The 26697-nt window shown below is 43.2% G+C and overlaps 1 protein-coding gene across 6 annotated transcripts in view; it reads left to right on the plus strand.

The window, feature by feature from the left end:
- Positions 1-26697, plus strand: part of sema5ba (sema domain, seven thrombospondin repeats (type 1 and type 1-like), transmembrane domain (TM) and short cytoplasmic domain, (semaphorin) 5Ba) — a 395686-nt gene that overhangs the window by 246130 nt on the left and 122859 nt on the right. For all 6 annotated transcript variants that reach the window (XM_069934791.1, XM_069934794.1, XM_069934796.1 and 3 more), the window contains 3 exons: positions 8964-9099; positions 11913-12120; positions 18601-18808. In XM_069934791.1, the coding sequence (XP_069790892.1) occupies positions 8964-9099; positions 11913-12120; positions 18601-18808 (552 nt within the window). The remainder of the gene's footprint in view (positions 1-8963; positions 9100-11912; positions 12121-18600; positions 18809-26697) is intronic.

Genomic DNA, 26697 nt, shown 5'->3' on the forward strand with positions numbered 1-26697 from the left:
TGGGAGGCATGTGTTTATGGGCTTCTGATTTGCTTTGGTATCCTATTTATGTCAAACAAAAAACAACCTGCTGGAGTAAGTCAGAGGGTCTGGCAGCATCCATGGAGGCAGAAGGATGGCATATAGTAGCGACAGATTTTCCACCATCCGCATTTCAAGAGGGTCATGGAATATTCTGCCATTGCCTGGTTCAAGATCATTTCCAAAAACAGGAAAATGCAGCCAATCTGATAGGCATTCCCTCGACACTACAGGAAGGATGTGAACGCTATAGAGCAGGGGTATCTGAAACAGTCAATATTGACCCCTGGGGGTTGATTGGACAATCCAAAAGGTTGATAAATGACTGGGGGTTGAAATGGAGTCAAACAGCCTGGGGGTGGTGGGGGGGGGGGGGTTGATTGAAATTTTGTGGTCGAATGCAGGAGCATGTCTATGGAAAATAGCGCCTATGGCAAGGGTGGCCGTCCTCTCGCGAGAGCTGGCCTTGCTGGCCACCATATTTGGCTTTGGCCTCTTAATAAGTAGAGAGCAAAGGACTGATGGAGCAAAGAAGGAGGAGGAAAAGAAGTATGTGTCTAATGCCATACTCTAATGCTTCTCTTCCCCCGCCCCCCCCCCCCCCCCCCCCCCCCCGCCGTTCAGTGCCGCCACCTCTTCCCCCGTCCAGCACTGCCATACCCCCACCATCCAGGGCCACCACCCCAGTCCTGCTCCGCCATCACCCCAAGGATTACATGGCTTAGGAGTCAGTGAGGGGTCAAGGATTCCATGAAGGGGGTTGATAGTCTAAAAGGTTTGGAGACCCCTTTTACAGAGGGAGTACAAAGGTGATTTACAAGGATACTGCCTGGATCGGAGAGCATGCCTCAATAGGATAGGTTCAGTGAACTTGTTATTTTCTCCTTGCAGCGACAGAGCATGAGGGGTGACCTGATAGAGGTGTAGAGAATGATGAGAGGCATTGATTGTGTGGATAGCCAGAGGCATTTTCCCAGGGCTGAATTTGCTGGCATGAGGGGGCATAGTTTTAAGGAGCTTAAGAGTACATACCCGGGGATGTAAGAGGTAAGTTTTTGACATAGAGAGTGATGGGTGAATGTTTGACAATGATGGTGGGAGCTGGTACAATCGGATTTTTTTTAAGAAACTGTCAGGTATATGGAACTGAGTAAAATGGAGGGTTATGCAGAAGGGAAATTCTCGGCAGTTGTTGAAGTTGGTTATTAGGTCGGCTGAAGGACCTGCAGATTTCTATGTTCTATGTTCTTGCGCAGATGAATGATGTGTGTTGATGTTTGTAACTGTCCGTTCCTATTGAATCTGAGTTGGCTGCAGATTTACGGTGAGCCACTTATTTACTGTGGACTTCATGATCTCCCACTGCTTGGTGGCAGGGGTATTGCTTTGGAAGCAGGGCATTGAATCCACAATGATATGGATATGTTGTAGGGTGAGACTGCATGTGCCATCAAACATCCACCCCTTCCCACCAATTTCTTCAAGTTCATTGTTGCATGTACCATGGTGTAGTGGTTGTGGTTGTTTAATGACTAGACCAGCTAGACATTTCATACATAGTACAAATAAGACACAGTACAGAGTACAGAGTTACAGAGAGATCAGTTGGTATAGAGCAAAGGCAACATAGTTTTACTGTTTTAGGTTAATTCAGAAGACTGATAACAGTGGGAAAGAAACTCTCCTTGAATCTGGTGGTGCATGATCTTATACTCATGCATCTTGTTCCTTATGGGGTGAAATAAGTCTTTTAATGTTGGCTGTTTTTCCAAGGCAGCAGAAGTTACTGATAGAGTTGATAATGGCTCCTTCCCATTCTGTCTTTTTCCCATTTCACTGGCGGAGCTGCTAACTTTCACAGGTGGATGTTCGTAGGGGAGATACTGGCCGAGTTTGACCAGTCTTTATCTCTCAAACACCTATTCTATTTTTATTTAATTTTTAAATTTAGACATATAGCCAGGCAACAAGTCCAATTACACCCAATTGACCTAAACATCCGGTACATTTTGAAGGGTGGGAGGAAACCAGAGCACCCAGAGGAAACCCATGCAGACGCGGGGAGAACATGCAAGCTCTTTACAGAGAGAACGGGTTTCGAACCCCAGTCACTAGCTCTGTAACAACATTGCACTAACCGCTATTCTAACCGTGCCACCCAAAATTCATTTTTAATTTAAACATACAACATGATAACAGGCCCTTCTGACCCATGATCCCCAAATATCCCAATTAACTTGCAATCCCTGTACGTTTTGAAGGATGGAAGAAAACTGGAGCACCTGGAGGTAACCTACGCAGTCACGGGGAGAACGTACAAACTCGTTACAACCTGCATTAGATTTGAACCCGGGTCACTGGCGCTGTAATAGGGTCAATAACTTGCAACAGGTTAAATCAATAACCTGTTGAAAGTCAGATTCTCCAGTTTTTACCTTTCTTTCATTTGTGGGAGCTTGCTCTGCAGAGCTTGGTTACCACATTACCTGCAGTGAAACTGGTACAATACTGAAGAACCTTCTTGTTAAGCACTTTAGAATGACTTGAAAGTTGGTAGCCTACAAGATTATGTAGACAGTCAGCACCCTTTTCCCAGGGCAGGGGTAGCAAACACCTGAGGACATCTGTACAAAGTAAAGGAAGGAAAGTTTAGGAGAGACATCAAGGATAAGTTTTTTACACAGACAGTTGTGGGTTCCTCAAATGACTTGCCAGGGATGGTAATGGAGGCTGTAACATTAGGGCCATTTAAGAGACTCTGAGACAGGCATATGCATGAAAGAAAAATTAGAGGGTCATATGGTCAAGAGGGTTTCATTTATTTTTTGTAGGTGTATATGGATCACAACATCTTGGGCCAAAGGGACTGTATTGTGCCGCAATGTTCTATTTTCTATAAATAAAAAAATTGTTTTCTCTTGAGGGCATGGTTTAAGATTGAAGGGGGAAAATTATAAGGGGAACATGAGGGGAAATTTCTTTACGCCAAGGGTGGTGGGGATGTGGAATGAGCTTCCGACAGACGTGGTCGAGGCGGGATCACTGGTTATATTTAAGGAAAGACTGGATCGTTACATGGATAGGAGAGGACTGGAGGGGTATGGACCTGGTGCTGGTCAGTGGGACTAGGAGGGTGGGGATTTGTTACGGCATTGACTAGTAGGGCCGAACTGGCCTGTTCTGTGCTGTAAGTGGTTATATGGTTATATGAAGAGAATGGAAGACAGTTTATGGGTGAAGATTTCATGACTGATCCTCTTTGGAATACCACACAAGCACTTGTAAAAATGAAATTTCAAAGACATATTTTAATTTCATGTTTTCACATTGTTCTTTTGTAGTCAAGTCTCAACAGTTCTCTTTTGACACTGAGATACTGTGTATGGATTAATCCTGCATCACCTGTCTGCACAAAACCATCATTTGCTCGTGTTTTTAAACACTGCCTCCAGTGATTTATTGCTTTCTCCTCCTTTGAGTTTTCATTCTTCCACGGTGCCAGCCTCCCTCACGCTGAGGTACATTTGTAAAAACGGTGGCAGGAATCCAGCATCTCATCAATTATCCAGAGCAAATGGGAAAATAGACCGTTGGCTGATGTTTAAGATTGACAGGAATGAGAGATTCTGGGCAGTGGAGGCGATATGAGATTTTGGGGGAGGGAGTTGGGGTAAGAGGAACCCATAACAATGAGGTCATAGTGCTAATTTCTGGACATGAATGAGTCGGAACCCATGACAATGGGGTCTCAGTGCTAATTTCTGGACATGAATGAGTGGGGTCTGAATCTCAGCCATGTTCCTCCTGTCTTTGAAGGGCACTCATGTATTATTGGGCTTGCTGAATTCTACCTCAGGACCCACAATATGTTCTCCTTGTGTCAGCTTGGTTGCTTTGAGTATCTCCCGCATCATGAATACATGTAGATTGTCAAATACATGGCTGACCATTGTTAGTTACCCTGAGAGTATGTGAAACAAGAACTATAGCACATGGGCTAAGAGTGAAAAGGGAAATGTTTAAAAGGAACATTCGGGGGAACTTTTTTTCATAGAGTGGTGGGGGCGTGGAATGAGCTTCCAGCTGAAATAGTGAAATGCAGGCTCAATTCTGACATTGAAGAAAAATTTGGATGGGTACACGGATGGGAGGGGTGCAGAGTGTTACGGTCTGGGTGCAGGTCAATGGGACTAGACATAATTCAGCACAGACTAGATGGTCTGAAAGGCCTTTTGATGTGCTATTGTATTCTATGGCTTGATATAAATTCTGGGTGGAAGTTGATGAGAATGTGGGGACAACATAGATTCATGTAGCATTGAAGAGCCTGGATAGAGTGGATTGCAGAAGATGTTTCCCACTGTGGGATAGTCTAAAACCAAAGGATACAGCCTCAGAATAAAAGGACGTTCCTTTAGAACAGAGATGAGGAGAAATATCTTTGGCCTCCATCTGTAAGGAGTTTGTTTGTTCTTCCTGTGTCTATGTGGGTTTTCTCTGGCTCTCCGGTTTCCTCCTATATTCCAAAGATGTATGGGGTTAGTAGGTTAATTGGCTACATGACTGTAATTGGGCAGCATGTACTCATGAACTGAAGTGGCCTGGTACCGTGCTGAATCAAAATTAAAATAAATTAAATATGCATTGTGCTGATGTTGGTTGAGGGATAAATACTGGCCAGAATGCTCCGGAGAACTACCCTGTATTATCTCTGAATATTGCATTGGAATCCTGAACGTCCACTTACTCTTAGTTTAGAACAAAGAGGTGATCCAATTGAAGCATAGAGAATTCTTATGAGCTCAACAGCTTCGATATGGCGAGGAATTTTCCACCTAATTGAGAAATCGAAAACTCTGGGTGTTGTCTCACAATTTAAGATGAGGAATTTGATCTCTCAAAATGTTGTGTATCTTTGCTTATCTCTATTCCAGAGAGCCCCAGAGACTGAATCACTGATTTTATTGAGAGCTGAGACAAGTTTTAAACTCTAGAAGAGATTGAAGGAGGAAGATAGAGTTTGAAACTCAGATCAGATTAATCATGTTCTGATCAAATGGCAGAAAAACCAGAGGTGCCTCACACCTGCTTTTATTTTTACTTTGTATATCCAATGGACCTTCATTCAGCCCCGACTATACTCACTGTATACTCATGACTACAAGGCCAAGTTCTGGTCTGACTCCATCTACAAGTTTGCAGATGGCACCACCACCATCAACCAGATCTCAAACAATCACAGCAAGTTTTATTGAAAGTATGACTCCAATAGTATGCATTAAATTACCCCAGTACAGAAAGAAATCATAAATATGAAAGAGAGATAGATAATAAATATTAACAGTTTGTGCAAGAGAAAAATCAAAAGTTGTTTTCATCGTGCAGAATTTCTGCTAAAACAGTGACCACACTTATCAAAGATACTTTCTTGATTCCAAAGCATTTTTATGGTCCCTTGAATGAACAAAAGGTGGGATAGAAATGCACTCATTTTCTTTAATGCCGATCCTCCAAATTCTACTGTGCAATGGTACCAACTAGTGGACCTGCTGCTTCACTACTCCAGTGATTTGGTTCAATCCCAACATCAGGTACTGTCTGTGTGGAGTTTGCATGTTCCAAATGTATTAAATTTATTTACAACATTTACACCCATTCTGGCTATTGAAACCTGTGCCAGCCAATTATACCCAATTAACCTGTGTGCTTTTGGAGAGTGGGAGGAAACCGGAGCACCCGAGGAAAACCCATGCAGGTCATGGGGAGAACGTACACACGCCTTACAGACAGCACCGAATTCGAACTTTCCCATCCCAGAGGACATCCCACTGAATATCCTCCACACTCTCTCCAGTACATCATATCCTTCCTATAGAATGGAAATCAAAACTGCACACAGTACTTCAGCTTTGATTTAACAAATGTTGACCTTTAACTTCGCTGATTTGTATTCTAAACTCACGGCTAATGAAGGTGCATATCCCACATGCTTTCTTCACCACCTTATCTACAGGTGCTGATGGTGTTTTGCTTCAAGATTGAGGATTGTTATTACGATCTGAGGGCTTCACTCAATTCTAGATGATGATGGTAAGCGTGTAGAATTGACAGGTTAGGCTTGAATCCATGGAAACTCAAGATCAAAGCAAATTCAAAGAGAAAAATCAATGGATCAACAAAGTGTTTGCTTGAACTTAGTGAAGATTTGTCTTATTTCTTTTGAGAAAATGTTTGTGTGAGAGATATAAATAGGCCATTTGATCAACTGGTCAAGATTCCTTCCTGCTGGATCTGATCTCCTTCCTTGTGGCCCTGCCTGTCAGAGACCTAATGGTGGGAGTACAAGAGCAGCAGTTCAATAGGAGAATCCTTCAGGGAAATGTCCATTCAATATTAGCAACTCTCTTTGAACTCAAGTTCTTTTCTTTTTAAAATATTTTTATTGATTTGGTAGAGAGAAATATTATATGTTCTAAATTGTCCACATATTAGTTACATAACTTTTATATAATGCAATACAGAATATGAATCATAAATTATTTATATATTGCCTTGTATACAATACTAGAATAAAGTAGAAATTCCCTTATAAAAACCTCACCTCATATTCTAATATTATGGCATATTCATTGTTGGTTATCTAATTGAACTAATCTCTTCTCAAGTTCAAGGTTATTATCATCTGATTTTACACATGCAACCAAATGAAACAGCATTTCTCTGGTCCGTAGAATCTCTTGGTGCCTGCCACATTGACCACCGCCAGTGGGCTGATATCACCTCAAACCGTTAATCTTGGCGCCTCACAGTTTGGCGGGCAGCAACCTCCTTTGAAGAAGACCGCAGAGCCCACCTCACTGACAAAAGGCAAAGGAGGAAAAACCCAACACCCAACCCCAACCAACCAATTTTCCCCTGCAGCCGCTGCAACCGTGTCTGCCTGTCCCGCATCGGACTTGTCAGCCACAAACGAGCCTGCAGCTGACGTGGACTTTTACCCCCTCCATAAATCTTCATCCGCGAAGCCAAGCCAAAGAGAGAAGAGAGAATACACTCATATGTGATACACAACATGTAATAATCACATACACACACATGCACACATGCGTGCACAAATAAAATAATAGGTAAAAATACATAAGTTTAAAATTGTAAAATTAAATGTTCTCTGAAGTAATGCATAAACCTTTGGTGAAGATGGGAGCAAATATTCAGCCAGTGGAGTGCTTTGGTCGAGCTCTGCTCAAAGCAGCTATTTGAATAAAGTTGTGTGAAACAGGAATGGCATCACGCAGGATGAAGAGCTGGTTGATGCCGCTTGGCGTTGGGATGACTCTCTCAAAGTGTCTCCTTATTCCTGCTTAGTAGGATTCACCACAGTTAAAGGCTTTATCTGTAAACTTGGGGAAGTGGGGTGGGGAGGAGGTTAATTATCTACAACGTTATTGTTTTTCATTCAGGCAGCTCCATGGAGGGATAGGAACATGCAATGACAGTTAAATGTTTTCAAGGAATATGACTGAAAATAAAGTAAAATCTTTTAAGGTTTATATATTCATTGCAAGTGAAGCTTGTTCCGTGTAAGTAAATATATTATTTTGCCTTTTTTCTTTTAAACTGGTCATTCTTAATGCAGATGTATTAGTTAGGCATTGTAAGAGTCTCAATCAAATGGAAAATACACTTATCCGGCATTTAAGAATCCCCATGAGTGCTGGATACCAGGGGTTTTACTGTATATGTACACACACACACACACACACACACACACACACACACACACACACACACACACACACACACACACACACACACACAAAGTGGGACTTTGAGGATGGGCCATTCAAAAAGCTGATTACAGTCTCAATAGATCAAGTACCCAATGTCAGTGCTTCAATATTCTGCAATTCATTCTCTGAACAAGAAAACTTTAGCAACCTTAAATCTTACGTCAGATGACCATCTGTTGTCATATACAAAAGAACAATGTATGATGCACTGAATTTCTTACTTGCTGCAGTCACATAGTATGCAAGATACAATGTCAACAAATAAATTAAATTACCACATTGAAGAAAAAGATAATAAATATAAAAATGAATAAATATAAATATTGGTGCATGGTTAATGCAGCACTATTACAGCGCCAGTGATCAGGACCGGGGCTCGAATCCGGCGCTGTGAGTAAGGACATTTCTCCCCATGTCTGAGTGGGTTTTCCCTGGGGGATCTTGTTTTCTTCCACCCTTCAAAACATATTGGATATAATTGGGTGACACAGGCTCATGTGCCGAAAGAGCCTGTTACCATCTGTGCTGTATATATGTCTAAATTTAGAATTTAAGAAGGATAGAGAATTCGCAGGGCATATAAAAGAGCATGGTTAGCAGACCGTTAATGTCTCGTTATTACTGCGTGGTTCAAATCCAGCACTGTCTGTAAAGTTTGTGCGTTCTTCCCATGTCTGCAAAGGTTTCTCCCAGTTTCTTTTGTTTCCTCCCACCCTTCAAAGATGCACATAGGTTGGAGGTTGATTGATATATTTGGGGGAGGGGGCATGGGCTCATGGGCCAGAAGGGCCTGTTACTGTGCTGGACGTCTAATTTAATTTGATATTTTAATAGAGCTGGCAGACCTTCTCGTGCTCCTGGTGTAGTTTATGGTTAGTATAGTGGGGAGGCTGGTTAAAAAACTGGTTATTTGGTAACAATAGACAAGGGAGATGGGGGTGGTCATGGTAATGGGATGGTCCATGAGGGGTAACATGTCAAAAACTGACATAAGTGCCATGCTGATGTAAATAATGTATCAATGCAATGATGAAGGGCTCAGGCCTGAAAGGTTGGTTCCCAGTGACACTGCGTGATCTGCTGGGTTTCTCCAGCACTTTTGTGTACATCATTGCCCACGTTCAATTTTTACCCTTCTGTTCCTTTCAACAGGAACAGCATTGCAGCTTCTGCAATCTGCGCCTACAATCTCAGTGCTATCACCCAGAGCTTCAATGGACCCTTCCGATATCAGAAGAACTCTCGGTCTGTTTGGTTGCCTGTTTCAAACCCCAACCCCAACTTCCAGGTAGGATCCCATTCCAAAACGTCTCATTAATTGTCCCAAGTTTTCCATCTGGACTTTAAACAAGTCCCTGGTGCTCTCTTTGACCCTTGGGACATGACTCCCAGAGTGTAATCAGCCAATGGTTAAATGCCATCCCACCATCCTGCTGGTACCTCCTGAGCCAGGTTATAGATTCAAGTCCCATCTTAGAAACTTGAGTATAAAAATTGAGTGTGATACACAGGGGTGCTGCACTGTTCAAGGAGCTGTTTTTTAAGTGATAAAACAAAGCCCTTTTAGTACTTTCAGATTTCTTGTCAGACTACATACACAACATCACATACAACCCTGGGATTCTTTTTCCTGCAGGCGAGGAAGAATTATCACTTATTGGCAAATAAAAAACTGGACTCAACATATACCTGTAAACAAATAACAAAATGTAAACAAACTAATTGTGCAATAGAGAGAGAGAGAGAGAGAGTTAAAAATAATCAAGTGCAAAAGTAAGAGTTCTTAAATAAGACCCTGATTGAGTTTGTTGTTGAGGAGTCTGATAGTGGAGGGGTAGGAGCTGTTCCTGAACCTGGTGGTGCGAGTCTTGTGGCACGTATACCTCTTTCCTGATGGCAGCAGTGAGAACAGAGCGAGTGCTGGAAATGTGTGGATCCTTGATGATTGCTGCAGCTCTAAAAAGGCAGCATTCCTTGTAGATGTTCTTGATCTTTCATACTCACTCTTACTTGGATGTGGAAGATTCTATGGCACTATCTGATGAAGAGTGGGGGAAATCCTACTGATATCCTGGCCAATATTAGCCTGGCCAAACATAAGGGGAGATGTCCTACAAACAAAGACCAATGTGGTTGTTTCTGAAGCTTCATGCAGTTATTTGTGTCTAGATCGGGAGGTTCAATTGGATAATACTGATGTTTTCTCCAAACTAAACTGGATGGTGCTGATAGGACAGTGACTCCGTTTCAGCAAAAAAGATATGGAAGTGAGGAGGAATTCCTTCCCTGGGGAATGTTTGAAATACTTTAGCCTTAAGACCTGTGAAGTCAGATTTATGGATTATGGTGAAATTCAGAGGGAGAACCGGCAAGAAATTGGGGCCAAGGCCGAGATCAGATCGTCCATTGTCATATTGAACAGTTCAATTGGCTCATGGGGTGCTGAGTGGCTGAGTCATGCTCCTGTTTCTTCATTTGGAACCACTCCATCCATGGATTGAAAGAGAGTTGTGAACATAGCTCTGGCCATCAAGCAAGCTGAGCTCCCTTTCATCGAAGAGGGTACAAAAACATCCCTTTAGAAGAGAGGTGGAGGAATCTCTTGATCCAGAGGGTGGTGAATCTATGGGATTCGTTGCGGCAGATGATTGTGGAGGCCAAGTCATTCAGAGGGAGATAGGTTCAAGATTCCTTCTATTGTCATGTAATAAAGCAAAAACTGTCATATACATGATATACTTCAACGTTTTCCTGCTGTGAGTTTTCTGGCATCCCTTCAATAAGAGAAAGAGAAGCAAAGACACTGAGTATCTGTGGATTTGCTTCCCACAGCCTTTGCAGCCCCATAAACTCTTGTTCAAACATGAACTCCAGAATCAAACCTCTAATACTATCAGGAAGCCTTTAGCACCCGAGGTCCTTCTTGCCCTCAGCACCCTATTGAATTCCAGTTCCAAAACCTGGTTCCCACGAACCAGTCTCCAGCAGCTCATAGCCTGTGTGGATTCTTCAGCTTCTGAGTCCCTCACTGGTCTGCTTCTCCTTCTAATTTCTGGTGTCCTGCGCTAGTTCACTGCTCCATTCAGAATCTGCAAACCTTTGTGTTTCACTGCCCAGCACATGCACTGCCATCTTGGGAAGAAAAACCTCCAAGGATGATTTAAAAAAACACAGTCAGCTCCTCTATTATGCATGCAAAGTCTGTATCAAGCCGTCAGGACCAGGCAGTTGGACCCTGCAAAACAGCACAGTGTCTCTGCTCCCCACACTCTTGAGTCCGCACCAATGGCAGCGCTGCCATTTCATTTTTCAGTGATGGAATCAAGAGAAAGCAGGAGAATGGAGTTAAAAATGAAAGTAAATCAGTCATGATGAAATGGTGGGCACACTCGATGGGACAAATGGCCTAATTTTGCTTCTATGTCTTATAGACTCCATCTTCAGCTCATATTTTGGGAACTGTGCTAAATATCAAAGTCCAATCTCACCCTGGTTACACTCTCTGCTCACCCCTTCCATCATGAGGTTGAAAAAAATGAACCTGCAGAGATGAGGACAGTTTTTCCTGCTGTTATCAGACTCTTAAATGGACCTCATTAGTAAAAGATGATGCTCTTGCACAGTTTAACTGTATATCCTGCACTTTGTCTTTGTAACACTACACTCTGCTCACCTTGACTTACTGTATAATACTACACTCTGTACTTTTTTTAATTACTGCATTACCTGTTGTATATAAGTATGGGTTGACTTGCCTGGATAGCACTCAAAATAAAGCTTTTCACCCTTATTCTCCTAATGGGACAATAAACAATTCCAGAGTGAAGGACGTTAGTATATTTTACAAATAATTTCTTCTGTCACTTAGAAAATTCGACCAAGTCTTTCTGAGGCATCCCAATGTCCTTGATGTTCTTGACCCGCTGAGTTCCCCCAACACAACACAGGTCGTGTTTTGTCCTCACAGTGTCGCCACCTCCTTGAACTGCTCACAGTGGGGATTTCTGGAGATTGCGCTGGCGGAGGCTGTTGTGTCGGGAGCCATGATCGACAATGTGGAAAGGGGTCTTTATATGTGTTTGTCTTCTCTCTACCATGCAGTGTGGCCTCCTTGGCAAGCGGGGTCCCAAGGAGAACCTGACTGAGCGCAGCCTCCAAGATGCCCAGCACTACTTCTTCATGAATGATGCAGTGCAGCCGGTCTCCATTGACCCTCTGGTTACACAAGACAACATACGTTTCTCCAAGCTTGTGGTGGATATTGTGCAAGGCAGAGACACGCTCTACCACGTGATGTACATCGGCACAGGTAGGTCACCATGGCATCGACTGACACACCTGGTTCAGCTAATAACATGATCTCTCAATGACTGGTAGTAAACAGTTTGAATGCTTAGTAAGGTCCGTTTAAGGTAGTCATACTCAACTTTTCTCTGGCAGTGGTCCCCTTAGGATTCTGCTCAAAGTTTATGGGCTCCTTCCCCTATGATTCAGTCAAGATTAATTAGTTTTTCTGCACTTCCCTCTTACCGATTACATAAAATACTATTAAAAAAATTATTTCAGTCAATAACCCCCATCCCCCTTTAAATGTGCTGAACCCCACCACCATTAAGAATGGCTGGGCTAAAGACTCTATACTTTCATCCAATCTACTCCTCTCATGATTTAATACGATGGCAACCAAAAATAAAAAAGTGTGATTTCTGCAGAAAAATGTGATCTGGAGGTTAGTTGCAAATGAAGCAAGTCTCACTCACTTAACTCTCTAGGTTTGATTAACAAGCTCATGACTCAATCTTTTTAAAGTTTAGACATACAACATGTTAACAGACCATTTTGGCAAACAAGCCCATACCGCCTAATTACACCCAATTAACCTACAAACCCTGGTACGCTTCGAACAGTGGTAGGAAACTTGAACCCCTGGAGGAAACCCATGCAGACATGGGGACAAACTCCTTACAGACAGCGCAGGATTCGAGCCCTGGTCCTGATTGCTGGGACTGTAACATAGTTGCGCTAACTGCTAAGTGAACAGTGCCATCTCTAATTATTCCATTTGGATTAAGTGATAGCTTTATTTTTTTCATTTGTTCGATGTGGGTGTCATGGGAAAGCTGGCATTTGTTGCCTGCAGAGAGACAGGAATGGGATGGATGCTTGCACAAATAATGGAAGGGTTCCCTGTGTCAGGCAGCATCAATGGAGAGAAGTGATCAGTCCACCGTTCAGGTTGAGACCTTTCATTGAATCTAAATAGGAAAGGATGATATTAAAGGAGACAAAAGGTAAGAGAGACCATTGATGGGGGGTGGGGGTGGTGTCTGAAGATTAGAGAGAAAAATAAAGACAGGAGTAGGTAAAAAAGAGATGGAACCGCACCTGGAATATTGTCTTAACTTCTGGTCACCTCATTACAGGAAGGATGTGGAAGCTATGGAGAGGCTGCAGAGGAGATTTACCAGGATGTTGCCTGGATTGGAGAATGAGTCTTCTGAGTCAAGATTAACAGAGTAAGGGCGAGAGGAGACTTAATAGGCATCTACAAGATTATGAGAGGCATAGATAGGGTGGACAGCTAGCACCTTTTTCCCAGAGCAAGAGTAGCAAACACCAATACAAGGTGAGGGGATGAACATTTAGGGGTGATGTCGGGGGTAAGTTCTTACATGAGTATTGGAGCCTGGAACGCATTGCCAGGGTAGTGGTGGAGGCTGGTACAATAGGGACATTTTAAAGATTCTCATACAAGCACATAGATACAATAAAAGAAGAGGGTTGTGGGTGTGAGAAAGGGAATGTTTAGATTGTTGAGCAGGTTTATATTTGTAGGCTCAGCATTGTGGGCCGAAGGATCTATAAATGTTCTATGTTATAAACAGTGGAAACATATAGATGTGGGGGGTTACTCAAAATTAGAAAAATTAATTGTTTATGCCAATGGGTTTCAGGCTGTCTCAAATGAATATGATGTACTGATCTTTGAGTTTACATTTGACCTCACCCTGGCAATGGATGAGGCTGAGGACAGGTGTCTGTGTGGGAATGGTGAGGAGAATTGAAATAGTTGGAGACTGGTAGTTCTAGCTTGGACCCACAGGGAAGATGTCACCCAATCTGCCTTTGGTTGCCAATGTAAAGAAAGCCTCACTGATTACTCCGCAGGCAGTAGATTAGGTTGGACGGTGTGAATGCAAAGCTCTGCTTCCCTTGCGAGGTCTGTTTGTGATTGCTCTCTATCTACCTGGATGATTACATCTTCAACAAGAACCATAGATCGTCAATCCACAAGACCATAAGAGCACCAGAGAGGGTTACTGGGGTCTTCCTCCCTCCCTCCCATCAACGTGATTTATCGGGATTATTGTCTGAAGAGGGAACGCAAAAACATTGAAGAACCCTTCCATCCCACACACACTATCTTTCAGCTGCTCCCATTGGGGAAGATATGCAGGAGTATCAGACCCAGCACCACTATGCTGAAGTCAGCTTCTTCCCATGAGCAGTGAGAATACTGCATAACTAAAGGAACTGCTCACACTAACCATCCAATACTGTACTATTTACTGAAGAATATTTATTTATTTTTATTTAGGTATATTTGTCCTGTATATAAATTGTACTGTAGCGTGTTGTGAACAAGCACAGCCAAGAGGAGACTGAGACAACAGGCTTTCATTTGAATCTTGTGCTGCAGCCGTTAAGCCCCATCTCGGTCCTGCCCCTAACATCCCGACACTTGCGCCCCAATGACGTAAGTGCATACGCGACCTTCAGGCCTAAACCAGAAGAGATGGTCCCGCGAGGCCATCCTTGCTGCGGCTGCCCCGCCGACCACGCGTGACAGGTAGGGCCGGTTCGCCACTACAAGAATATGCATCGCCACAGTATGGGTGGAGTGTTTGGCACTGAGGACCGGAGAATGCTATTTCGTCGGGTTGTACTTGCGCAATCGGATGATAATAAACTTGAACTTGAAGAAGTTCTAAACCATCTAGGACAAAGAATTGGCTTGATTGATACGCCATGAAGTACATTAAATATTCACTCCTCCGCACAGTTGCGATGGTGAATAAGATCAGCAAAATATACTGCAGCAACTCACAAAAGCTTCCCTGGCATTGTCTCGTAAACCCACAACCTCTCATTGTTAAAGGCAGGAAGCTGACAGCACTACCTAAGGTTCCTCTTCATGTAACACCCCATCATTTGCACTAGATGTTCTTCTTTTGATTAGTTTGTTGCATCTCTAAGATGATGGAATGAAAGTAGTAGTGCAGGTGGTAAAAAATGTGTTTGGCACACTGGCCTTCATTGGGCTTGCTACAGAGTACAAAAGTTGAGAACTCGTGATTCAGCTGTATAAGACATTGGTGAGATCATACTCGAAGCACTCTATTCAGTTCTGGTCTCCCAGCTATAGGAATGACATCAATAAATTGGTGGGGGTACAGAGACAATGCAGCCAGGACAAGAGGAGTTCAGAGGTTGAATAGGCTGGGTCTTTATTCCTTTGAATGAAGGGGGCTGAGGGGAAATATATATATATTTTTTGTAATTCTTTATTTATCGCACTATGAACCTTATTAACCAATATATTTACAGATGCATCTCTTTAAATATTCACAGTGACATTTTTTCTTTTCTTCCCTCATCCCTCCCTTCCCACCCCCTCCAAAAGCAGTGAATATTGAACATATAAAATACAATAAAACAATATCATTATATAAAAGGAATACAAACAAAAACTACGTATCATCTACTTATACACATTAAATCTGATCGTGTTTATCTTCTTATCATTTTAGCTGGTGGTGGTCTGAGGCCTGCTCTTTCTGTTATGTTCCATATATGGTTCCCAGGTTTTTTTTAAAACATTGTAACTTTGTCTTTTAAATTATATGTGTTTTTTATTTCCAATGGGATACACTATTTATATATTCTGTTAATGTTTATAGTCATATAGTCCAACGTGGCCCTCTTATATCTTTATTTTCACTTTTTTTCTGCCTCTTCACCACCTCCATCCCTTTTTTTCCATTACTGTTTTTTAAGTTTTCCTTCTTAATCTCAATATATGACAATGCACTTAAGACATGAAATTACCCCAACAATCCACACAAGCAATAACCCTTTAACCCCCAAATGAACCTCCCTTCCTTGGATTGCCCCTTGTCCTTTGACGGCAACCACAACTTCCCTTTCCATTTGGTTTGCGAATTGACTCGCAAGCATCAACCGATTTCGCAGTGACCGTTATCCTCCCACCCCCAGCACCCCCCCCAGAGAACACTATTTTTCTATACATATAACAAAGCTCTCTCTTATTTTTCCCCCTTCTTCCCCTTCTCTTATCCATCTTTAAATCTTTATATATACATTATCTTTACTTTATATTTTTACATATTTTTGTATATTTTCTTGGCGGTCATCCTTCTTGTCACTCCTCCTTCTCTCTTTTCCTGTCCTGCAAATGTTCAGCAAATTCTTGGGCTTTCTTTGGGTCTGAGAACAGTCTATTTTGTTCCCCAAGAATAATGGATGACTTAATATAAAGTTATAACCTTTCTTCCATAAGACTGTTCTCGCCGTGTTGAATTCCTTCCTCTTCTTTAAAAGTTTGAAGTTTATGTATGGGTAAAAAAATATTTTTTGTCCCTTATATTCCAAAGGCTTATTGTCTTCTCTAACCTTCTTTCTTGCCTGCTCCAGTATGTTTTCTCTTGTCTTATATCTTAGAAGTTTTACCAATATGTATCTCGGTTTTTGATGTGGTGGCAATTTTGGTACTAGTGCTCTATGCGCCCTTTCGATTTCTATTTCTTTATGTGAATCTGTCGTTCCCAGCACCTTCGGGATCCATCCTTTTATAAATTCCTTCATATCTGACCCTTCTTTGCCTTCTTTCAGGCCCACTATTTTTATGTTGTTTCGCCGACTGTCGTTTTCCAATACGCCAATTTTTTGTGACAATAGATCTTGTGTCTCTTTAATTTTTTTTCGCTCTTTTCCAACTTCCCTCTTAAATCATTTATCTCCATTTCTACAGCGACTTTTCGTTCCTCCACATTTTTTACTCTTTTCCCTATTTCAGTCATGACCAACTCTAAACTTTGCATTCTGTCTTCAGCTCTTTTCATTTTTCTTTTGATTGAACTAAATTCTAATGATAGCCATTCTTTTAATGACCTCAATTGTTCTTCAAAAAAGGCTTTATCTAAATTTTGACCTTCTATTTTACATTCTTCTTTCCTTTGAAATTCTTGATCTTCTTCCTCTTCTTCTTCTGTGTCTATATCTATGTCTGTATCATCTTCTTCTCTTCTCTGTATCTCTGTATCTTCATCCTTCTCTGGTGAGCTGCTTCTGTATCCTTGCTGGGCCTCCAGCTGCTGTGTCTCCTGCTGTTGGGCCTCCTGCTGCAGGTCTACCCATTGTTGGGTCTCCCGCTGCAGATCGACCCACTGCTGGGCCCCCTGCTGCAGGCTGACCCGCTGCTGGGCCTCCTGCCGCAGGTTGTTCCCCTGCTGGTCGCCCTCTTACCACTCATCCTCTTCCAGCCCTTCATTCTCTTTCTCACCACTCTTTTCTTCTTTCATATTTACTTCCCCCAGCGGAACACCCCGATACTGGGCGTCTCTCAGCTGGCCTCTCCGCAGTTGGCCGCTCCTCAGCTGAATCCCCCTCCCGCTGGCATTAACCTTTTCTTTTACTTGCGCACTGCGCGTGCGCACCTCTTCTTGGCTCTGAGAGCCATTTTTGAAGTCCGCCGGTCAGGAGGACACCGCTCCTCTGGGGACTCACCAACACCGGAGATCGGCCGCTCCTCTCCACGGTGGTTCTCTGCTCTGACGTGCAGGTAAGGCCTTCCTCTTTCTTCTCCAGTGATTTTCCTTCTTCCCTTTTCTCTATTATTCTTACTTTTGCTCTTTTGGGTGCCATCTTCTGTCTCTTCTCTGTAACTTTATCTTTCTCTTCCTGTATTTTATGTTTATTGAGGTCTGTTTTTTCAAACTTTTTTTTCGTTTCTCTGGAGAGGGCTGGTTCCACTCAATCAGCCACTACTCCATCACGTGACTTCTCACCCGGGGAAATATTTTTGAGGTTTACAAAATCATCAAGAGCATGGAATAAAGTGAATGTTCACAGTCTTTTTCCCAGGGTAGATGATTCTAAAACCCAAGGGCGTAGGCTTAAGATGAGAGAGGAAATATTTAAGAGGGACCTCAGGGGTAACTTTCACTCAGCGAGTGATCTGTATCTGGAATGAGCTGCCAGAGAAAACTGTAGAAGTGGGTGCAATGGAACATTCAGATAACTGCTGGACACATTTATGGACATGAAAGGCTTCGAGGAATATGGACCCAACGCAGGCAAATGGGATTAGTTCAGAGTGATGAGTTGGTCATCATAGAGATGTTGGGCTGAAGGGCCAGTTCTCTGCTGTATGACTCTAAGGATGAGATTTCTTGCTCTTCGCTAATTCCCTTGGGAGCAATTTACAGTGGTCAATTAACCTCCAACCAAACCTACGTTTGGTATGTGGGAAGAATTTGGAGCACCTGGAGGAAACCCACACTGTAACAGGGAGAGCACTCGAGGTCAGGGTCTAATCTCGGTCTTTGGCCCTGTGAGGCAGACCACATTCCCATTCATTAAATGGAATGGTGTTATTGGAACTTGTTCAGGGCAGCAATCTCTGAGGTGAATGAAACAAGTTAAACATGGCTTTGACTTCACTTACCCCGCCTAAACCTCACTTCGTATCCTTTGGTTTCTTGAACAGAACATGGCACCATTCTGAAAACCCTCTCATCGAAGAACAAGACACTGGGCAGCTGCTACCTGGAAGAACTTCAGCTGCTTCCACAAGGTCAATGGGAATCTATTCGAAGCTTGCAGATCCTACACAGTGAGCGGTCCTTGTTTGTGGGACTCAGTGGACAGGTACTGAAGATCCCACTGGAGCGATGCTCATCATACAAATCCGAAACGTAAGTCTCTGGCAGCAACAGCTGAACAGTTTCCTGTGATCTTACATTACACTGGCTTCTCCAGGGATGGCCACTGCCTGATGTTCGGTTGACTGACCCCATGTCTCCTCCATTGCCCAATCTCCTCTCCCTTTCCCTCACATCTTTCCCCTCCCTCTTCTTCTCTTCCTCCCTATCCCATCCTTCTTCCTCTCTCCCTGTCCTCTCCCCTCCCATCCTCCTCCTCACACTTCCTTTCCTCTCCCTCCCTCCCTCTTCTCCTCCCAACCCTACCCTCTCCCTCCCTCCTTCTCCCACTCCCCCTCTCTTCCCTCCTTTCCCCACCATTTCTTCTCTCTCTCCCCCTCCATCCACCTCTCTCCCTCATACTCCCTTCCCATTCCCACTCCCTCCCTTCCTCTCTTTCACCTCCTTCTCGCTTTCCTTTTCCCATTATTCTCTCACCCCCTTTGCTCCATATCCCTCACACCTTATGTGCATGGGCGCGCACACACACACACACACACACACACACACACACACACACACACACACACACACACACACACACACACACACACACACACACACACACACACACACACACACACACACACACACACACACACACACACACACACACACACCAGAACCTAAAAGATGCTGAATTTTATTATTTATTGTGATGTGCAAAAGAAACTTTGTTTGGTATCCAGTGGCAAAGCTGGACGAAACACCATGTTGATTTGTGATGGTTGCAGTGTTCCAAGACCGCTCTTGCATGCAGTGAAGCAGATCAAAGATTGCTTTGAGTGATAACAACAGGTTGCCAAATCCCTTGCCCTGGCTGGTCATGGAAGAGGGTGAAGATGATTTGTGCAGCTAGCTGCCAACTTCTGGGCGAGTGCCAAGACTTTGTCAACCTTGATCCCCGGTGCAGTACCCAAACGCACTGGAGAAACTCAGCAGGTCACACAGCATCCACAGGAAGTAAAGGGTAGCCAACGTTATGGGACTGAGACCTTTGTCAGAAGAAGGCAAAAACAGTTAGGTGCCTGAATAAAAAGATGGGGGCGGTGTGGCAAGGGGGGTAGGGGCAGGGGGAGGAACACAGGCCATAGGTAGATACAGGTGGAAGGGTGGAAGAGAAAAAAAAGCTGAGAAGTGAGTGGGCTAGGGGTAGCTCTTTGATAGAAGGAAGCAAAGTGGATAAGGAACTGGAGAAAAAGAGATCGGGTGGAGAAAAGAGAGAATCTCAGGGGAGGGGGTTAACATAATTTGGTGAAGTTAATGTTCACATCGTCTGGTTGGAAACTGCCTTTATTCCCACTCTGCACTGCTGCTTTTACAGAGGGTCCTGTGGTAAACAGGTGCTTCTGCTGGATACCTTTTGCACACTCTGTTCACGTGCATGTCTGCATCGATGTCAGGTTATTATTTAGTCTTCACTTGCTGACAATTAACCATTTTGGGTTCTCAATTGTCCTGGCCAATACTTACCCCATTCTCAACATTACTAAACTGGATTATCTGACAATTATTTTCTTTGGTGATTTGGCCTTGCACATAATGGCTGCAGCAGCTAATGATAATGAGTTTATTCTCATATAATCTGCTTCGGTACTGAAATCTTGGGCAAAAAAGTGGGAGATGGCATTCAATCCAGATCATTGTGAAGCAATGCACTTTGGAAGGTTGAATTTGAAGGTGAAAAGATTCTTAACAGTCTGGAGGAATAGAGAGATCTTGAGGTACAGATCCATAGATCCCTAAAGGTGCTGCATAAGTTGATAGGGTGGTTAAGAAGGTATATGGTGTGTTGACCTTCATTTGTTGGCGGATTGAGTTGAAAAGCTGTGAGGTAATGTTTCAGGTCAATAAAATTCTGGTTAGACCCCACTTGGGGCAATTCTGGTCACCTCATTGAGGGAAGGATGAGGACACTTTGGAAAGGGTGCAGAGGAGATTTACCAGGGTGGTGCCTATATTGGAGAATATGTCATATGAAGCATGGTTGACAGAGATAATGCTTTTCTGTTTAGAGCAAAGGATGAGAGGTGACTTAATGGAGGTCTACAAGATTATGAGGGCCAAAGAGAGGATGGACAGCTAGCACTTTATCCCAGAATGACAATAGCAAATGGTAGAGGATATCTGTTTAAGGTGATTGGAGGAAAGTTTAGGGGAAATGTCAGAGGTAGGCTTTTTACACAGAGTGTTGGGTGCCTGGAATGCATTGCCTGGGGTTGTGGTGGAAGGTAGTACAATGGGGACATTTAAAAGACTCTTAGATAGGATGTACATGGATGTACAGGTAGTCCATGAATTATCACCGTAATGGGGACCAAAGTTGTAACTTTGGTCGGATTTTCTCCACTGCACATGAACACAGTCATGCAACAATCAACAAATGAACCTTTAATGGGGACCTCGGGCGGCCACGGCCACGGGAACGGGGACTTTGGCTGCTGTAGGGAGCGGGGAAGTCAGTCTGCCGCTGGGACCAGGGACCACTATATTAAGTACTTTAAATACAAAATATGTTAGTTGTGCAGTAGTTTTAATAAAGATCTTCTGTTTAATTTTGGTTGTATGTGCGGGTGGATGTAACTCATGTAGGTTGGAAGTCAAGGACTACCTGTAATAAAAAGAGTGATAAGTGTGTGAGGAAGGGAAGGATTAGATTGTTGTGGTGTGAGTTTACATAGGTTGGCACAGTATCATGGCCTAAAGGGCCTGTACTATGTTTTAAGTTCTGTGATATGCTTACTTGCTGCAACCAAACAGCTAATTTTGTTAAAAATACGACTCCAGTAATGTGCACTAAATTGCCCCAGTACAGAAAGAGAGATGGATAGCAAATATTCACAGTTTCTAAATTACATTTTTAAAAATTTAGACAAACACCACTGTAACAGACCATTTTGGCCAAGGAGTCCATGCTGCCCAATTTATACACAATTAACCTATTGTCCTTGGTACGTTTCGAACAGTGGGAGGAAACCAGAGCCTCGGAGAAAACCCACGCAGTCACGGGGAGAATGTACAAATTTCTTGCAGATAGTGCAGGATTCGAACCATGCTCCCGATTGCTGGCACTGTAAAAGCGTTGTGCTAACCGCTACGCCAACAGTGCTGCCCATAAATAGAAACCACACTTCAAAGATACCTCTGTAATGCCAAAGCATTTTTACAGTCCCTTGAAAGAACAAAAGATGGGATAGTTTTCATTTTGATCCTCTGTGCAGCTCTGCATTAGTGGTGTGCCTCAGGAATCGGTGCTGGGACCATTTTTGTTTGTCATCTATATCAATGATCTGGATGATATTATGGCAAATTGGATCAGCAAGTTTGCTGATGACATTAAGATTGGAGGCATTGTTGACAGCGAGGGAGGTTTTCAAAGCTTGCAGATCTGGACCAACTGAAAAAGTGGGCAAGAAAATAGCAGATGGAATTTAATGCGGACAATGTGAAGTATTATGACACACCAAGGTAGGACATACACAGTAAATGGTAGGGCACTGAGGGATGCAGAGGAACAAAGGGATCTGGGAATACAGATACATTGTTCCCTGAAAGTGGCGTCACAGGTAGACAGGGTTGTAAAGAAAGCTTTTGGCATCTCGACCTTCATAAGTCAAAGTATTGAATATAGAAGTTGGGATGTTATGGTGAGGTTGTATAAGGCATTGGTGAGGCCAAATTTTGAATATTTTGTGCAGTTCTGGTCACCATACTCCATAAAGGATATGAGTAAGATTAAAAGTGTGCAGAGAAGATTTACTAGGATGTTACCAGGTCTTCAAGAGTTGAGTTACAGGGAAAGATTAAACAGATTAAGATTTTATTCCTTGGAACATAGAAGAATGAGGAAAGATTTGATAGAGGTTTACAAAATTATGAGGGGTATAGACAGAGTAAATGCGAGTAGGCTCGTTCCACTTAGATTAGGAGAGATAAATATCAGAGGACATGGATTTAGGAGGAAAGGGGAACGGTTTAGGGGAAACATTAAGGGGAAACATTAAGGGGAACTTCTTCACTCAGAGAGTTGTGGGAGTGTGGAACGAACTGCAATCTGATGTGGTGAATGCGGGCTCATTTAAATTTTAAGAATAAATTGGATAGATACATGGATGGGAGAGGTCTGAAGGGTTATGGACAGGGTACAGATAGATGGGACTAGGGGAATGATATTTTAGCATGGTCTAGAATGGCCAATGGCTTGCTTTTTGTGCTGTAATGTTCTATGGTTCTATCTATTGTGCAATGCTCAAGCAAGTGATACCTGCTGCCTCACAGCTCCAGTGACCTGGTTCAATCCAGTGACCTGACTTCAGGTACTGTCTTTGTGGAGTTTGCATGTTCTAAATGTATTAAATTTATTTACAACATGATAAAAGCCCATTCTGGCCATTGAAACCCAAGCCAGCCAATTACATGCAATTAACCTACTGACCCTGCAAGCTTTTGGAGGGTGAGAGGAAATTGGAGCACTGGGGGAAAACCCATGCAGGTTATGGGGAGAACATGCAAACTCTTTACAGATAACAGTGGATTCGAACGCAGGTCACTGGCGCTGTAATAGCGTTGCACTAACTCGCTATTCTAATACGTTCTCACAGTGTGGCCCTGTAGGTTTTGTTTGATCTGTGCCCTCAACTTAAACATATGTGGGTTGGTAGGTTAATCTGACTCTACTCTAGTGTGTAGGCGAACGGTAGAATCTGCAGAATCTGAAGGAAATGTGGGGAGAATAAAATGGGACCAATTTGTGTCAATGAACGTAAATGGATACTGTTTGGTTGGCATAGACTGGATGAACTGAAAGGCCTTCTTTCCACACCCTGTGTCTCTCGAACCTTCTCTGGTGTAATGACCCTCAGTTCCATGTGCTGATCAAGAACAATTGCTTGGCTTGGCTACACTGGGGAAAGCATTAGTGCTGTCATTGGGTTAATGGAACTCAGCCAAGAATCATAAAGTTACACAGCATTCAAACAGGTCCTTTGGCCCAACTAATCCATGCTGACCAAATTGCCCATCTAAGCTTGACCCATTTGCCATTAAACTTTTCCAATTCATGCATCTGTCTAAAGATCTTTTAAACATTGTAAATGTACCCTCCTCTACCACTTTTGCCAGTAGCTAATTGCTTATACCCACCACCCTCTGTGCGGAAAATGTTGACCCATGGGTCCTTTTGTAATCTCTTCCCCAACCCCACACCTTAAACCTATGCTGTCTAGTTTAGCCTCTGGCTATGGGTTTAAGATGCAAGCTAGAAGGATGGTGACATGTCAGACTGTCAGTGTGCAAAGTTCAGCCACTCATTGAATCCAGCCTGCCTGCACTAGGGATGAAAGATTGGTCAGGAAGGGAGTTACCAGGAATGTTCATCACAATGTCATTGATTGGTGAAGAAGACTCGAGAAATTGTAAAACCCAGCCCTACTCCTGTTACAACAGACTTCAAGTGCTGACTCCTCCTTTGGGTTGCAACAATACAAAGATGCATAGCTGGAGACATTTCTTGGAAGATTGACGTACTGTGACATAAATGCAAGTCTTTTTTTTAAACCAGTCTCTTGCAATGTGTCAGGGAAGAAGAGAAAAATGCTATAGCACATCCTGTAAATTTATTTAGAACAGTAGGAATGATTTTCACTTCTTTTAAATTTTCTCTCTGATTGTTCTTACTGTACATCTTGGCCCCTGTTTTCTGCCTTATTTTTAGCTCTACCACAAACTGATCCTGTATTGTTGCCTCTGCTCCCTCTGCAGACTTTGTCACATCTCTCTCTCTCTCCCCCCTTCACTCTCTCTCTCTCACTCACTCACTCTCTGTCTCCATCACTCTCTCTGTCTTGCTCTCTCTCACACTTTCTTTTGCTCTCTCACTCGCTCTGTCTTTCACTCTCTCTCTGACTCTGTCTCTCTTCTTCTCTCGCCCCTCCTACCCCCTCCCCCTATGGTGTCAGTCTGGAGTCTGGCAGGGTTCATTTTGGCAGGTCACACATTGGAATTGGATGGCATGCTCAGAAAAATTGTTTGGAGTCTCAAGCCATGCTTTCTCTGAGGCTGGCCAAGAAATGAAGATGGATACATTTGTCACATCTTGGAGCAATCCTTGAGGATATCAGGAACAGATACTTTACTCCTCTCAAAATAGAGGCACATAGCCACTTCTGTCCACCTGTGAACAAGTTGGGTCTTAGTTTAATAAATTTGCATTATACTTTCTTGTGGTACAGAATGGAGCCATTCAACCCATTTTATACTGCCTCCATCCCATCAATCCCATTACCAATTTACTTCCCAAAAATCTTTCCTCTTACACGTGTCCTTTCCTCTTGCACTCCTCTCCAAATTAGCAGTCTGCCCACCTATACCAGGGGTAATTGCAAGGGACACGTTAACCTTGGTGTGAGAGAAAATCCACAATAATTAATCGCGCACTAAATCCCACTTTAATTTTAAATTAAAAAAAAATAGATATTCAACAAGGTAACAGGCCCTTTTGGCTGCCCAATTACACCAAAGTGATCTACAGCCCCTGTATGTTTTGAAGGGTGGGAGGAAACCGGAGCACCTGGAGGAAGCCCATGCATATTGGGGAGAACATACATTCTTACAGTCAGTGCTGGATTCAAGCCTGGGTCGCTGGCGCTGTAGTAGCATTGTGCTAACCTGTAGTCTTTTAAAACTAAAAGTCAGGGCATGAGCAAGTTGAATTGAAGTAAACGAAAAATTGGCTGTGATCTTTTTGAATGGCAAAGGAGGCCGGAGGGGATCTGCGTTCCTGCGCCTTGATTCTTAGATCAAAGGAAAATGGATATATTTGCTTTGGAGATGATGCTATAGAATTACTGCACTGTTTATTGGGATGAAGGTTTGAGTGATTCATTTATTTTTGGATTTGAACTTGCAAATTGGAAGAATAAAATTTTATAATCTGTATGGGCACTTCCCAACCAGGCAGCATGATCATCGACTTCTCCGATTTCTGACAACCCAGCGATTCCTGGGTCGCTGGTGCTGTAACGGTGTTGCTCTAAGTGCTATGCTAATCTTGCTGCCCCTCACCAATTACCTGTCAATTACCTCTCCCAGGTGGTTCTACCACTCACCTATACACTTGAGGCAACTTCAGAGGAAAAAGCAGAGCTCCTGGAGGAAATCCATGCAGTCACAAGGAGAACGAGCAAGCTCCACACAGACAGAAAGCACTGGAGGTGTGAGATGCTGCACCTCCTGGGGTATCGTTGTGTTCCCCAGTCTTCTTCCCACCACCCCCCCACCACTGAAATATTAGCCCAGATATATAATCTCTAGATTGAGACCTGAATTCAAAACAGTCTAATTCAGGCACATCTGAGCAAGGTTAAAGTGAGGTCCAAAATTTAGAGTTGAATTCTTAGAACACTCGGAGAAAAAACCCTTCTCACTGTACCAGGTATAATGTGAAACCAGACCAAATGCTGAAACATCTCATCAGGCCAGGCAGCATCTGTAGAGAAACAGAAACAACATTTCAGGTCCCTGTTCTGACCGATAAATGCTTGTTAAGTTTCTTGTTCCACAGAGGTTGGGCGTCATGGTTAGCCGTTAGCGAGATGCCATAACCTGGGTTCAGCTCCTCGACTGTCTGCATAGAGCTTGTGTGTTCTTTCCGTGGAGGAGGTTGCACTAAAATGTTATAGCATACAAGAGCAGGGTTGTAATGTTGAAATTCTATAGCACACTGGTGAAACCTCACTTGAAGTACTGTGTACTTTTTTGGGTGCCTTATTTGAAAAAAGACTTGCTTGCATTGGAGAAAGTACTGCCCAATTTACATCCAATTAACCCTGATGCATTGGCTGCCTTTCCTGGGCAGTGGGAGATGCAGGTGGAGACCACTGAGA

This window comes from Narcine bancroftii, chromosome 4 (genome assembly GCF_036971445.1).
Source record: "Narcine bancroftii isolate sNarBan1 chromosome 4, sNarBan1.hap1, whole genome shotgun sequence".
NCBI lineage: Eukaryota > Metazoa > Chordata > Chondrichthyes > Torpediniformes > Narcinidae > Narcine > Narcine bancroftii.